The sequence below is a fragment of the Poecilia latipinna genome, unplaced genomic scaffold (genome assembly GCF_001443285.1).
Source record: "Poecilia latipinna isolate Pla-1442-1.1 unplaced genomic scaffold, P_latipinna-1.0 Scaffold2615, whole genome shotgun sequence".
NCBI classification, from domain to species: Eukaryota; Metazoa; Chordata; class Actinopteri; order Cyprinodontiformes; family Poeciliidae; genus Poecilia; species Poecilia latipinna.
The window spans coordinates 88-15,017 of NW_015115231.1; the positions used below are offsets into that span (position 1 = coordinate 88).

At 40.6% G+C, this 14,930-nt stretch overlaps 2 protein-coding genes across 2 annotated transcripts; both read right to left on the reverse strand.

Annotated features, from left to right (window-relative positions):
* Positions 1-1,592: 1,592 nt before the first annotated feature.
* On the reverse strand, positions 1,593-6,242 carry LOC106938528 (dolichyl-diphosphooligosaccharide--protein glycosyltransferase subunit 2-like). The gene is made up of 9 exons (XM_015020620.1): positions 6,144-6,242; positions 5,623-5,813; positions 5,417-5,512; positions 4,665-4,840; positions 4,516-4,591; positions 4,301-4,435; positions 3,662-3,838; positions 3,271-3,389; positions 1,593-1,746 (listed from the first exon to the last, which is right to left on the reverse strand). The coding sequence occupies exons 1-9, from the start codon at positions 6,154-6,156 to the stop codon at positions 1,608-1,610; spliced, it is 1,122 nt and encodes a 373-aa protein (XP_014876106.1). The 5' UTR covers positions 6,157-6,242; the 3' UTR covers positions 1,593-1,607.
* Positions 6,243-6,847: 605 nt separating this feature from the next.
* mybl2b (v-myb avian myeloblastosis viral oncogene homolog-like 2b) lies at positions 6,848-13,494 on the reverse strand. The gene is made up of 15 exons (XM_015020604.1): positions 13,179-13,494; positions 12,689-12,785; positions 12,531-12,602; positions 12,366-12,458; positions 11,360-11,580; positions 11,140-11,272; positions 10,991-11,050; positions 10,364-10,555; positions 10,014-10,286; positions 8,499-8,641; positions 8,309-8,408; positions 8,118-8,228; positions 7,849-7,965; positions 7,629-7,760; positions 6,848-7,548 (listed from the first exon to the last, which is right to left on the reverse strand). Exons 1-15 carry the CDS (start codon positions 13,196-13,198, stop codon positions 7,420-7,422), a joined length of 1,893 nt encoding a protein of 630 aa, XP_014876090.1. The 5' UTR covers positions 13,199-13,494; the 3' UTR covers positions 6,848-7,419.
* Positions 13,495-14,930: the final 1,436 nt, after the last annotated feature.

Consider the following 14,930-nt stretch of genomic DNA (forward strand, 5'->3'; position numbering starts at 1 on the left):
AGGGGTCAGTGTGTGTGTTTTAGGGGTCAGTGTGTGGGTTTGATTTGGAGGTCTTTTTGATGGAGTCATATATAGAGAGAAGCTGTTTAAATTCAGCTCTGATCATTCCAGTTTTCTCTTTATTCAACAGGTAAATATTACAAACATTAATCATGAATTCCTCATTGGATGAACTCAACAGAAAATAAAGGGATTGCAAAGTTATCCTTGTTAATTTTTATCTTTCTAATAAACTTAAAGTTTTCCATTTTGCATTTGCCTGTAATAGAAGACTTGGTCACGGGTAAACAAATATATGTTTAATAAAAAGGAAATAGTATTAAAAAGAATCAGAATGGCATTGGTCAAAATTGGAAACTAATTATCAAATATATCTGAAATCTAGTACTGGCCAGACAAGAAGATCTGTGCATTTCTCTAACGCCATCACAATTATACAACTGTGATTAGATATTTGTATCTTTTTTGCCTTAGCCAACAATAGAATAGTTATTATAAAACTTTCAATGACAGTAATTCTGATTAACCTTAAAAACGACCAGCATCTGTGTGGAATGAATACAGGACACAATGCCAGTAATCAACACTAAATGTAAAAGGCTGATTCCTTTTAACAATTTCTACATAAAAGCTTTGTCAAAAATAAACATGATTATACATAATTGTTCTTATTATTCAGAGGTTTTGTTCCAGGTTTAGAAAACAATGTGAATACACTGTGCATCTTTGCTTGTTCATTACTGCCTAAATCAATCTGGATGAAATGTTCCTGTTCATGTCATCTGCCGTCCTCAACCCATCACAGCGGAGATCCAAAGTACAAGAATTTATCTTTTTTCGCAGAATAAAAATTTCACATATTGGTTGGTTTTGACCCAAAGATTAAGGAAAATGTGCCACACTGGATTTAAATATGTACATTTTTGCTCACTTCTATTTAACCAGCCGAGACTCACTTTGGTGGTGTCCAAAACCAAACAGCAAAAGAAGCTGCTATAATACGAAAAAAATACCCACTATGCAACGCTAACAAACAGAATGATTCAGTCTCGGATTATCAAATTAGCAATATTGCTTCAGTTCCTAATGTTTTACAGCTATGGTCTTTTTTTATTTTGAGTTGTACTTTTTTAGTTACTTGACTGTATTATGTTTTAGATTGTTTTGTATGTATATTTCAAACTGGTTGCTCTTGAAAAATGAAACCCTTTGTTTGAATGAGATTTACAAGTAAAAGTAAAATAAAAATGTCAAAAGGTTTCTGGAACTTTCCTTATTCTTCTGACATAATGAAAATTAGAAAAAAAAACTTCAGAGTAGAAAATAGTGAACACTTTAAAATCCAAGATGGCATCTTCTCGTACATTTTGACAGTCATGGCATGTTTGCCAACATTAAAGCATCTGAACAGACATTTTAGCTAGCATTCCATGCCCCATAGAACAGGAATTATGAGTAAGCATGCCAATATTTAACACTTATATTCAAATTAAATATGGAGATTAATCACTGGAATCTAATTAATCAATCAACTATTAACTAATCAAATGTGGAGGTAAGCAAAGTTCCACAAGCAGAGAAGTAGTTTATAGTCGCCTACACTTGACCTAAACATGGCTAGTTAGTGAAACTATTCGTACCTCAATGTGATTGGCCACCAGTCGGCTGTCCCCAGTCACACCAATAGTGAACTGGTAATATCCACTGGCCGGCTGGCTGGACATGAAATTCAGTTCAAAGACGCCACTAAAAACAGGAGAAAAGAACAACACAGTAAGTGATCAGCAGGACTGCTGCCCACACCCATATGGGATTCATAGTTATTAAGGCAGAACATGGAGGAAACCAGAGCTGCATTAGCTTTGGGAATTGGTAATCAGGTATTCTTGTTGTGGATTAGCATTGCACGATATTGCAAAAACATATCTTGATGTTGTTAAATATTGCCATTAAATTGAAAATAATTTCTCCTTATTAATTTGTGCTCATCATAACAAGTCATATTGCAGTTCTATATATTTTTGCAGCATTGGCATCAATGCATTCACACAACTCGAATGACCTCACTGTGTTTATTTTTTTTTTTTTTCAGATTTCAAAATATTTACCATTTTTAGGACATGATTACTCCATGACTTTTGGCATTTAGAACTTTAACTTTTTTTCTTAATTTTCTCATTTAGAACATATTTTCTATAGGTTCCTGCTTTTGGCACAGCTACTTCGGCATTAGGTTAGTTAAAGGCTAACATTCAAACTGTAACTGAGTCCAGAGGCAGTTAGGTATGTTCAAAGGAGAAAACATTTGAACATTTTCATAAAATTAAAGCTAGAATCAGCAGTTAAAACTATTATTTCCACTCAGAACTACCCCTGTCACATCAACAACTTTTGCTGGATGATGAATTGTCCCAGAAGTTATTGTGATAAGGGATAATATTAGTGTTTTGAAACCATTTGCAAGTAATAGAGTAATGGCATAATGATGCAAGAACACATTCTCGAAGATCAATAAACTTTAAATTCTAATGAACATTTTACACTGGAACTGGAAGACATTTTAAATATCCAAAATAAGTAAACAAAACAACAAATAAAATTAATTATGAAGTTGCCGCAAACAAAATTCTCCTTCAAAAAGAAAGTTCTAGTTGAGACCAAAACACCAGACTGAAGACTTATCATCCAATTTTTGTTTGAAAGAGAAGAAAGGGTGAAATGATAAATTATGCAGTTGGAAATTATTAAATTTGTCACTGATTCTGCTTAATGAGTAATTGAATAATCATTCATTATGTGATTTATTGATTTCTTGTGAAAGGCCTACTCATATCTAAGTCACTTATCAGCTTCATTGTAAAACCCTGTAAGGATTGTTGCTTCACTTTAGCTTTTTAGCTAATTTGAGTTCCTCTCTTCAGCTGAAAGCATTCGCACTACACTTTCACAGGAAAACTTAGTGCAAATGCACCGCTACAGGTATCCTAGTATCTAGTGGAGTAAAATTGGTTCCATATGCAAGTATCGACTGATAATGCTTCACCCAAAATTAAAGAAATCAGGCTGATCAATCTGTGCACCTCTAAAAATCCCTCTCCATGTCACCCCCAAGGCCAAGTTCCTAGGGGAAACCCTAGGAAATAATATATCTGTTAATCTTGATCATTTTTTTTTTATTTTAAACTTTTAAGGCTTAGCAATAATACAGTTTCTTTCTCTCCTTCCTCAGCCACTTTCCTCCTCCTGTGAGGTCACCTCCGTCATACTTACTCATTATGAGTGAACGGTGCCTGGTTGAGAACGGCGGTCTTGGAGGCCACAGCGTATGCAGACTCCACCAGAACGCTGGCTGAGGCCAGAGGCTGGGACATGACGTCAGTGACCAGGAGCTGGAATAAAACACCCAGAGCCATGACATCACCACCGTGATGGCGTTACAGACATAAGATTATATTTGCTTTATGTTTCAAGAACATAATGACATTGGAGTGGTGTCCTCAGTGATAAATAAAAAAATAAAGAAAGTCTTAAACAGTCTGTAGGGTGCAACATAAGGGTGTGGTGTGTTTGCAGGGGGGCAGAGAGGAAGGAGGGTGAACAGATTGGGAAAAAGCTGTTCTTTAGTGGAGTGGTTGTGGCAGGATGCGGCTAGTGGGCGTACCTGCAGGGTCGGCTGGTTGTGGGACACGGTGGCCGGGCCCTGAGCGCTGACCACCACGGGGACGTGGAAGCGGTTGTTGGACAGGGCAGCAGCGGCGCTCGCCACGCTGAACGCCTCGGACAGAGAGTCCCATGACTTCTTACTGAAGATGGAGTTGACCAGCTGGATGACCTGGTCCTGAAGGGAGAGAAAGGGTTTTCAGGTAGGCAGATTTGGCTAAGTTGCAGCGATAAATGACAATATTGTTGTTTTGAGACAATTTTCTAGCAATATAACAGTAATGGCATCATAATGCAATAACACATTCTCAAAGATCAATAAACTTTAAATTCTAATCAACATTCAACACTGAAACTGGGAGACATTTTAAATATGCAAAATAAACAATAAATAAAATGAATTATGAAGTCTCTGTAAATAAAATTGTCCTTCAAAAAATGTTCTAGTTGAGACCCAATCACTAAACCGAAAAGTTTTATCATCCAGTTTTTGGTTGAAAGAGAGAAAAGAAAAAGTGATAAATCATTCTAATGGAAATTACTGAGCTGGATCATGGAACTAATTGATTTATTGGTTATTACGACAGGCTTACTTACAGGGGTATCAGAGGAAAAGCTGGGAAGATGCGAGAACTCCTACCTCCTTGAGAGGCGGCTCCATATCCACGTGGTCCGACAAGCCGTACGCCGCCGCCACAAACAGGGCAGTGGCCTCCAGCCCCTCCTCAAACTGCAGGTACACGCCTCCCAGGTCGTCCAGGCGAGCTGTCAGATCCTGAGAGAGAAAACACAAACCTCTCAAACAGATTCCACAGCGGCAATACGGCACCACCTAGTGGAGGCTGGGAGAATCACCTCAATCTCCTCCAGGATTCCTCCCAGTTCTGCCTGCTGGGACAGGCGGGATGCGGCCTGCAGGGCCGAGATGATGCTGCACACAAACATGTGGAGTAAGGTAGTGTTCAGAGGAGCTGCTGATCGAACCGATTCCACGTTTCACTTACGCCATGACGTTGTCCTCCTTGTTGATACGCGCCGTGAGGGCACCGACCACTTCCTGTGAAGCGAGCGGGAGCCCCAAGGAGCTGAGAGCGCCCACTGCCCGGTGGATCTGAGACATGGACGAGTCCTCGCTGACCGCTGCCAGGAGGATGTCCCTGGTTTCATTGGAAACAGGGATCTAAAAAAAAGGGCCAGTGTTATTTCCACTGCATTAAATGTAAGACATAGAACACTTCCTATGCTGTTCAATCCTGCTGTGTAAAAAAATTGTCAAAATATAATCAGTACTAATAATGAAAATCTGATCAATTATATGGGTTTCTTTGTATACGTTTTCTTCATGGATCTTAAATGACATTTAGTGTTTGTATTTTTTGTTTGTTTTTTTTTATTAGCAGTTAAAGCTGTTAGCATGTCACAGCAACAGTGTTCAGTCAGAGGCCTCATTAGATGTGTCACAGACTGACTGCCACTGGAGATCCTTCCTACCCACAGCAATACCATCCCCAACAACTTTGAAGATACAAGTTACGACAACATTCAGTTTCCTTTAAGGATAAATAAAGTATATTTGAATTGAAGTGGAAATTTTGTTAATGCTCTTTATATTGTCAATCTTCTGTAGTGACCGTTTTGTCTTTAAAAATGACAATTTCTTCCTTTTATTGGCTTTTATTTATCCATGTTCTGTGGTCAACAAAACTATGAATAAACTAGTGTGGGGAATGTAAATGAGCAGGATAATAGTTCATACCTCACATCCTGAAATGGCCTTACTGGTTTCAGCAGCAAAAAACAGAGAATCAACACTACCGGGATCCAGCTGGGATTTCAGGAACTGGCAAACTTCCTGCAAAACAGATTTATAAAGATAACCCCATGTAGGACAACACATAATGAACGGAATCGTCGGTGAGATGAATAGTTTTTGCTCAGAACCAGAAGCGGTGAATATCTTACTGCAGGATCCGGAACAGCTGCTCCGAGCTTGGTGAGCCCAACCACAGAGTAGTATGCGGACTCCAGGTCGTCGTACGGTTGGTTCAGAAGATTCTGGAGCCGGCCCACATCAGACAGGGACAGGTGGTGAGACGGTGTGAGAGCCTGAGCTCCAGCAAGAGCCAGGCTGAGGAGGAGAACCCCGAATAGCTCTGCGGACACACAGCCGAAGTTAGCAAGCCCACCGCTTGGCCTGAGCGCATGCTTCATTATTACATTACATAGAAAAGACACATACACATAACTATATATTTTATTCATTCATTCATTTATTCATTCATTCAATTCAGATAAGTCTCGCGCTGACTGAAAGGGTTAGCTAAGAGCAGAACAGGCTAACCTCGACAGGAAGCACCGCAGCGCGTGCAGCAAGAGGCTTTTTCATCTAATTATATAGTTAAATATTCATTTATAATATAAATTGAATGAACAATACGAATCAGTAGCACAAAATGTTACATTAATTATTTGAATATACTCACTGGTCTGAATCATGTCTTGCAGTCTAATGCAGCGTCACCAAACGCACGATTGCTTCCGGTGTCCCAAAGAGAAACCTGTCAGGTTACGGATAACTTCCGTCTCCAATGGTTGGTTTCAAAATAAAAGCATTAAAGCATGCAAAACAGTTTGTGATTTATATCCAAATTTTACAAAAGCCTCAAAATCACGTCATTACTTTAAACATGTCAATATCCATTTTGGATTTTATGTTCGAGAGAGTATTAGGACCCGACAAAGATACTTTTCAAAAATCAAAAATAATAGGGAGACGCATTACCTGAAAAAAGTCGTAAAAATATCGATATGACGTGACCTACTCGTAAAGCCCATGGTTCTTTCTTTGAAATACTCTGTCGTTTGCACAGTCGTTTTAAAGTCCTACTACCAATATTTTGATGTTGATGTGTTAAAAGATTAGGTATGTGCAATTATACAACCAATACACAGGTACAGATTCGTAGGCAGCACAGCATTCCTTTTTATTTATGTATTTTTTCTTAGTCTGTTCATGATCGATCGTACATTCGTAATATCAGAACTCAAAGAAGAAAAAACCGCACCTAGCTGGAAAATATCTATTTTATTTACGTCTCATCTTCTTTTCTAATTTAATTTCTAAACAAATAGCCTTCGTTTGCTTTGAGTCCTATGAGGTCAAACAGCAAAAAAAGAGCCAAACAGGTGCAGAACATACATTTGTTTTTATTCAACTTGTGAAACGGTCACAAGAGTAAAACATATTAGCCTAAATATATTTACAAAGAGTGCCTTACAACCCATCAACCTTTTAAACAGTGCTAAGTGAAGTTCTCTACTTTATGACTCTTGCATAAAATTTAACAGGCTGAACCATTTTTTTCTTAATAAAACAAGGTAGTGGGCCAACTTTATTTACGGGTTATTCATGTAACTTTGCAACATGTTGGTTCCTCCCCTTGCGGTGGGGAAACCTAAAAACCACATGATCCCTCAGCCTACCATTGACATCTAGATCTTCTCCATATGATGACTAGATATGGAAACTCTACCTGAGTGTTTGTAGTTCACAATGTTACAAAAAATGGCTACATTTCAGATACATTATGCCATGTAAAACCCTTACTGTTCACTGATTCGTTACTCTTACAATCACTGTTCTTTTCTAACAAGTATGATCAACAATAATGGGAAGTAAAGCACCACTGCAACATGAGTCATTTTAACTGTCGGTGTCTTGTTTGTCGTTTCTTTGTTTTCCAGGGAGGCAGAAGGATCTCAGGACAGAATCAGAGCCCGGCTGGGTGGATGGCTCTTCAGAGAGCGGAGGTAGCGTCTCGCCTTCTCCGTCATTATGAGCTGGTCTTTAGTTTGCCCACAAACCACCTTCTTCCATTCTTTTGACATCTGGAAATAATAAAACATATACAAATATGAAAAATGAGATTTTTTTTAATGTTCTCAATTCGAAAACTACAGGAACCTACAGGTGCAGGAGGTGCTGCACTGGGAAATATGGTTGTGTCGCTCGGTCCCAACAGGAAGCCCTGGTCTAATATGTTTTCATGCCTCTTGATGCAAAACGATGAGGAGTTGAGACAAACCGTCACCGGTTCTTCCTGCGACCAAGAAGGAGAGACGGAAAGCTCAGTGTTTAAGGGCGCTCGTTCTGCAGGGAAGCCATCGTTCCATCCATTACTACTCCACCTTGATGCTGCGTTTGGCCTCCGCTTTGCTGGATTTGCGCTTGGATGTTGGCACCACCTGGCAGTCCATTACATCTAGAGCCAGGGACTTCCGAACTTTCTTCATAGGAGGGCGGTGCTGAGGTCAAAACACAAATAAAAGAAATGAGCATCGGTGGGAAAAAAAATAAATCCGTTTCTTTTGAAAGGTCACCCAAAATTTAGGAAATCATGGCTGATTTATGGGTGCAGCCCCAGTACTAAGCCTCCAAGACTTTGTTTGGTTCTCACCATTGTTTTGCGACGGGGATCAGGTGGCGTTGCCTGGACGACAACCATGTTAATGCCTGCTTCTCTCAGGATGACCTCGTTGATGTCGTCTTCGAGGTTCGGAGTCTGAGGCTGAGAAGGCAAAGCGGGAAGTGAAGGTAAACTCTAAAACAAGGAGGTAACGGTTTCTGGAGCCTCAGAGCGGCGCTCACCAGAGGCTGCAGGGGGCCGTACTTTTCCATGGCATTTTTGAACGGCGTCGGCGTCCGTGGGGTTGTGCTCAGCTCCGATTTGTGGTTAGGTGTAACAAATCTGAAGAAGAAGAAGGAAAAAAATGTTGGTCACGCTTATCTGTGTATGGAATATGCAGTCCGAGCACAATCACCAGATTCCATTGCTTACACTGAGTTCTCCTTCTGGGTGAGGGGGGTCTTGTCTCGCTGCAGCGGTGTGGTCACTATGACCTTCTGACTGCACACTGGCGTGGATGTGAGGGAGGGATTCTCCAGGTCATGAGAGTCCTGCTTCGTCCACAAGTTCAAGAACTGAAACAACAAACAGGAAAATCAGCAGCAGGCCTCAGAACTGTTTGGGTTTCTCTCTGCAACATGGCCGCTAGACGAGACGGCGTAACAACACATTCACTTAGAGAATCAGCTGGTGACCGGACTATATGGACCTCAGTGGTACCGGGTCACGGAAACAACACTTTCAATACTGATGAAAACTAGATCTGTACTGATCCAATATTAATATCTGCATCAGTCCTGATATTGAAAAGAATTCTAGACTGGCATCGGTGACAATGTGGTCGATCCATGAGAGCAGATCTATTCAGTCTGATTCTACACTTTGTGTCCTGAGTAACATCACATTTGTTTATTTTACATTATGTTTAGAATTCTTAATCACACTTTCTGAACCATTTGAAAGGTTTTTTCAGTTTATTTTTTACATGTTTGACTAACATAGCCAACCTGTTGTCAGTTTATTCATTTATTTTACATCGGCTGATATATTCTTTATAGCACTGACCGAACAAATTAATGTTGTTTTACACGTTTGACCAACCTCGTGAAGCTTCGTCTAACATTTATCATTATATTATTATTTAAATAAACTTTTTGAGATTTAAATCTTGTTATGATGCTAACCTGACTTCAAAAACATACCTATGTATGTTTGTGAATTACTTTAATTACCATGGCAACCATTCAATTATGCAAAACAGGTGGGTGGTCCTAACTCTGCCTTGGAGGTGCAGCTCCTACTCAGAGCTGAAGTTTCCAAGCTTCTGCCTCACAGAGTCCCCCAATCCGCTCCTTCAGACTAGCCAGCAGCAATTAGCAAACACCTGGTGGAACTGCTGAGCTCATTATAGAAGCTACTTCTGAGTGAAATGCTGGTAAAAACGTTAAAATGTTGTTAGAGGAGCCATGTTGTGATGATTTCCTGAAGACGGAGTTTAAGAAAGAGCAGGAGTTTTTAAAGAGACAGAGGCCCAACTTCAAAGCGTTAAATAATGAAGTCAAATTTCTTTTAAGACATATTTTATATGTACATTTTTTAACAACGGAAGGTAACATAGTTACTTAATTGTGCTGTAAAATGGCACTAACATATAATACTGCCCCTTTAATTGTGCTGTACTGGTGTAGAGTTATCACATGAATTTGTAATTCTCTACATTTATGTTTGCATTTATCATAATATTATACATATTAAAAGAAACACTGTGAAAAATAAACACTTTAAGTCAATTCGGCACTACTTTTCTCTACGGGCTGATACTAAACCTCATAACGGCATCGGAAGTGAAAAAAGTGGATTGGTGCATCCCTAATAAAAACATTTTGATTAATGCAGTTCACATATTTCATTAAAAAACTTGCTAAACCTGAGCAGCCAGGAGCTTACTTGAGATGGAGAAAATGGCAGGATTTTGACTGGAGTGCTCTTGGGCGTCATGGAGTGTGCTCCGTCTGGAGACAGTGTGACGCGTCTTCGGCTGCGGCGGGTCAAGATGGACGGCGGGCTGATCCCCCCGGGGGAGATGGGGATGAGTTCTCCCCTGCTGCCTTTGCTCAGCTCCTGCAGGGCGGAGCCCTCCAGACGGAACTGGTGGCGCTCAGGGCTGGGGCTGTCCTCTGGAAGGTCAAAGGCCGCCAGGTTGCACCAGCCGTCCAGGTCCTGCATGTGAGACAGAGGGATGATTCGTCTCGATCGGCATGTTTTGTACTCATGTCCGCTGCGGTGGAGATCCTTACCCCGTCCACCATGTCGAGCACTTCCTTCAGGGCGGGGCCAGTGGGGGAAAGGAAGCCGGAGCTGTCCACCACCCAGTTGGTACCGCTGGCTTCCTCGTCAGCGTCAACTTCCGTCTTAATGCCTGAATCGTCCCTCGGTGAGGAGACGGCTTTGGATGGTTCTGCTTCGCTGGCATCTGGCGCTTCCTGCAGCTTGGTTAGAAATAACAGAACTCACTGCTAGTAGCTGTTAACTAAAGGACATATTATTCCGGTCTGTGCTAATATTTACAGCCGCATGCAGAAGTATGACCTTAAACTTCAACACATCTATCCTGTTAGTAAGACAGAGTATTAGGGCCACGCTAAAAAAATAAAATAAATAATATCACAAAAAGAAAAGTGTCCTGATGCATGGCAATGCAGACAGTGTCCAATAGAGTTTCCATAGATTTGACCTTTTTGTATTTGCAGGGTCGGATGGTTATCGAAATAACTTCTGAGTTAATTTATCGTCCAGCGAAGTTAATCATGACAGGCCTAGTATCATTTGATTTCCACATTACAAACAGAAAACACAGTTTGCATGGTGACAACATGCTTTATCTACGCTGTCATTACTGAAGCCTAAATGTAACATGTTCTTACTGGAAGCTGGTCTTTCTGCTCCGTTTCTTTGCTTGAAGCATCCTGACAGCTGCTGCCCCCCTGGGTGACAGAAGGCCGGCGGGACAGTGGGATCAGTACCACGCAGCACCAGCAGGACGGCGCTGAGCAATGGGTTGAGGTGAACTTACCTGCAAGTCTTTATTCAGGTGAGCCAACAGCTCTTCAAGCTCGTTCGGCCTGAACACCTCTCGGGCGTAGAAGCCCATCTCCAGTTTGCGTTTGATGGTGGAGTTCCAGTGGTTCTTGACAGCGTTGTCTGTCCTGTCAACAGAAACCGTAAAATGAGATCGTCAGGGGATCGGGCAGGCTTTTCCGGAACCAACATAAAGGACTTTGGAGTCAGCGGACCTTCCAGGTAGCAGCTTGGCAATCTCGGCCCAGCGGTTTCCCAGCAGGCAGTGGGCCTTGTAGATGATGAGGTCCTCCTCAGCTGTCCATGACGACTTCTTCACATTGGGGTTGAGGTGGTTGTGCCAGCGCTCTCTGCACTGCTTCCCCAGCCGACCCTTCAGATGCTTGGCCACCATTGCCCACTGCTTGTTGCCGTAGAGATTCACAAGCTCAATGACCTGAAGGGAGAAATGTGTGGGGTTTCTTTTTATGTTTTTACAGACCACAGTTTTTACACATCACAGCCTTGCCAAATTGTTAATATCCCTGGAACTATATTTCGCCAAGTTACAGCCAGAAACTTTGATGGACACTAAGGGTGCACCGATAAATCGGCCCTTATTTCCTGAAGTTCGAGTTGAGATGGGCATTTATTGTATCATTGATCATTTAACATGATAAATTTCTTATCATGATAAGAATTTTGATTTATTGTCGTCACGAAAAATTTCAATTAATGATGTCGAAATCCCCCCAAACAGTTTTGTCTGGATTTTTAATTTTACTATTTTTCTTTATTTAGAGTATCAATAAATTTGAAAATGTGATTAAATGCGGTTACTGTGAGCAGATTAGTGACATACATCACACTTCTTTATGTGACTGGTGTTCTAGGGAAGCACATTACAAATTTTGTAGAGTCGTGCTTGTGGTGTCCAGGACATGTTGCTGTAGAATATTGTTTCTGTTTCTCAGATACTGAGCTATCAGGATGTCAGGATAGTCATGAGACTGGCATACAGCAACAGTCTAATCTTTAGATTGGTTGCAAGACTGACTGCTACAAGAGAACCTTGCAAAAGTATTCACACACCTTTCAAGATTTTCACAGGTTACCAGCATTACTGTATTTTATCAGAATTTTCTGTGATAGATGAACACCACACTCCACCGGAGATACAATTGGTATATTGGTTTCTTTTCAGTTCAGTTTGGGTCATTCTGTAAGCAAAACACTGCCCACCTTCTCGTCCTCCTCCTTGGTCCAGGGACCTTTAACCAGCTCTGGATCGAGAACCTTAAACCAGCGGTGCTGGCACTGCTGCTCTGTGTGACTCTAAAACAAAAAACAGTATGCTCAGGATTTTAACTATGATGCCATAAAACATAAAGATTGTTAGTCACTCACTGGGATGTAGCTGGCTATGTGTTTCCAGTCACTGGATCCCAGTTTGTGGACCAGCGCTTTGAGCTTGTCATCCTACAGACATCAACAGGTTTCAGGCCGGATGTCCCGCATGGAGACACAAAAACAGAGCCAAACGGGGACAATCACCCGACAATCACCTCATCTTGTGTCCACTTCACCTTCCCCTTCCCTCCGTCCCTTTGCTCGGCCACATCAGAATCAGTGTCCTGATGCATGGTGTCGTCTCCATCCTCACTAGAAACCAGACCAAAACAACAACAAAAAAACATGGATTACTGATTATCAGAACAGGTTTAGCGGGTTTAACTTTTAGCTAGTGATCGGAGGCTAAATGATACATTTCCAGAGACGACTGTTAGTTTTATCGCGCTACTGAGATAAAAGCAGGGATTTCTCTAATCTCTCTGGGTTCACACAGAAAGCGGTTGTTGGAAAACAAAAAAGGCCCAGCGTGGGTTCATGACTCCGGAAAAGGGCGGCAGCTCAAAAATGAACGTTCGGTTTCACTTAACTCTATTTATTCAGGCACCGTGATTGTTTCTAACACTGTTTGGTGAAAGAGAAGATTCTTTAAACGAGTAATAAATCTCTAGAGAATAACTCAGACAGCAGTGACGAGTCTCTTACCCGCGCGGCCACCAGGACATTTCCCTCTGTTTTCTTCTAGTTTACAGTCACCCAGTGGTTCTGCCTGCCGCCGCCACCGCACGTCATGTGCAAATGTAATAGGAAAATATCACGACGTTCACTCCTTTATTAATATTTTAATGCAGAAGCCAGCAGCAGTGGAGGTGGTTGGAGGTTTGAGCTGGACTGCGCAGCCTGGAAACGATCAGCTGCGGCGGAACGATCATTCCGTCCGCGCTCTGAAATTTCTATCTCGCGCCCTTCTCCCCGAAGCAACCAGAGCTGTGACGTGGCTGCGCCGCGGATATGCGCAGAGAGCCGAATGGGAAGAGGGAAAATCATCCGTTCGGACCTTCAAAATAAAACAACATATATGCGTGTAAATATAACTTTAGCACCATAACTTTAGCTTTAAATATAAATAGTTAAAGTTATATATACTATGTAACTATTTTCTGCCAGTCTTCCTTTGTGAAGGTGTCAATAGTTTTGTGTCTGTGAGTGACAGAGAAACATACACATTTTTCTTCATACTCGTGTGGATGTGTTAAGCACCATTTGACATGGATCAATTAGGACAAAATTGTAATGTAAGAGTTGTCTCATGTGTGACTCAAATAATATAATTAAATTACCAAAAAAAGAAGAAGAAAAAGAAGAAGAAGGAAGAATACCTCCAGTGAAAACCTTCCCATTTCTTACATTTCTGAGTATTTTGTGAACAAAAGTTTCATACATTATTGTGAGATTTCCTCCTTACAAAAATTACTGGAATTCTGGTGAAATTACAAGAAAATTTTTGAAACAAACAAAAAATGAGAAACGTGCAGGTTTTAAAAGCAATGCCTTATCGTAGGAACATCTGGATCAAGGTTTTCTCCAGGATAGAGATATGAGTCATTTAAAATTCAATTATTTATTTGTAACACATTTACTGTATTTTGAACAGCAGACTGAGAAACAATGCAACTCACTTCACTTCTAAATGAGCATCTACCTTCCTCCTGAGCCATTCTCTCTGAGGTCCTGTACTGAGAGGAATCATTTGTGCTCAATAAATTGTAACAAGCTTAGAATCATCCAAAATATAAAACATGTTTCTTCTAAAGCTGTTTTTCCTCTTTGTATTCCACAAGCAGAACAAAGGCAAAAACTGCCATGATTTTGGCAAATTCAACAATTTTGAAAAGTATTAGAAATGGGTAAATTTAACTAAATACATGTTAATTTTAAAAATGAACTTAAAAGCTCAGTAAGGAAGCTTTGATAATCTCCTTTGCAACTTCTTTTCCCCCACATTCCTCCAGTGTTTGAACAGAACACCACCTTCTGGTTTACTTCTCTCTCTCCTTTTTTAATTTAAATCTAGTGGACCAAACTACAATTAGCATGCTTCTGAAATATATCCTCAGGTCAACTCAACAATTCATATTGTCCTTTGGTTGAGCTGAAATTTTACCAAACATCATCAAAACACAAATAAATGTTAGAATAGTGAAAAAATTGTTTTTATTCAACTTTTCTTTTTTTTTTCTTTGAGATACCAGTTTAATCCTCTTGACATATTTGACTCTTTTTTTTACCTCTTAACTGTTAAGTTCTAGACTGCTTAGTTTGTTAAAGGAATACAAAGCTGACAAAGTGATATTTTTGAGCAAATTATGACACAGTTGGATCTTTCCACTGTATTATTGGGTAACATATTGGTAAAATGTTGACTATGTCATTAACTTCGGGCTCTTTTCTGTTTAG

What these genes read in the sequence shown, in the direction of transcription:
- LOC106938528 (XM_015020620.1), bottom strand. An exon ending in GAATCCTGGAGGAGATTGAG is followed by an intron (nt 4,436 to 4,515) that starts GTGATTCTCCCA and finishes TTTCTCTCTCAG; the next exon opens with GATCTGACAGCTCGCCTGGA. An exon ending in GCACCGTTCACTCATAATGA is followed by an intron (nt 1,747 to 3,270) that starts GTAAGTATGACG and finishes TCCTGTTTTTAG; the next exon opens with TGGCGTCTTTGAACTGAATT.
- mybl2b (XM_015020604.1), bottom strand. Translation starts at nt 13,198, where the DNA reads ATGTCCTGGTGGCCGCGCGG. An exon ending in ATGTCCTGGTGGCCGCGCGG is followed by an intron (nt 12,786 to 13,178) that starts GTAAGAGACTCG and finishes TCTGGTTTCTAG; the next exon opens with TGAGGATGGAGACGACACCA. An exon ending in ACCCAGAAGGAGAACTCAGT is followed by an intron (nt 8,409 to 8,498) that starts GTAAGCAATGGA and finishes CTTCTTCTTCAG; the next exon opens with ATTTGTTACACCTAACCACA.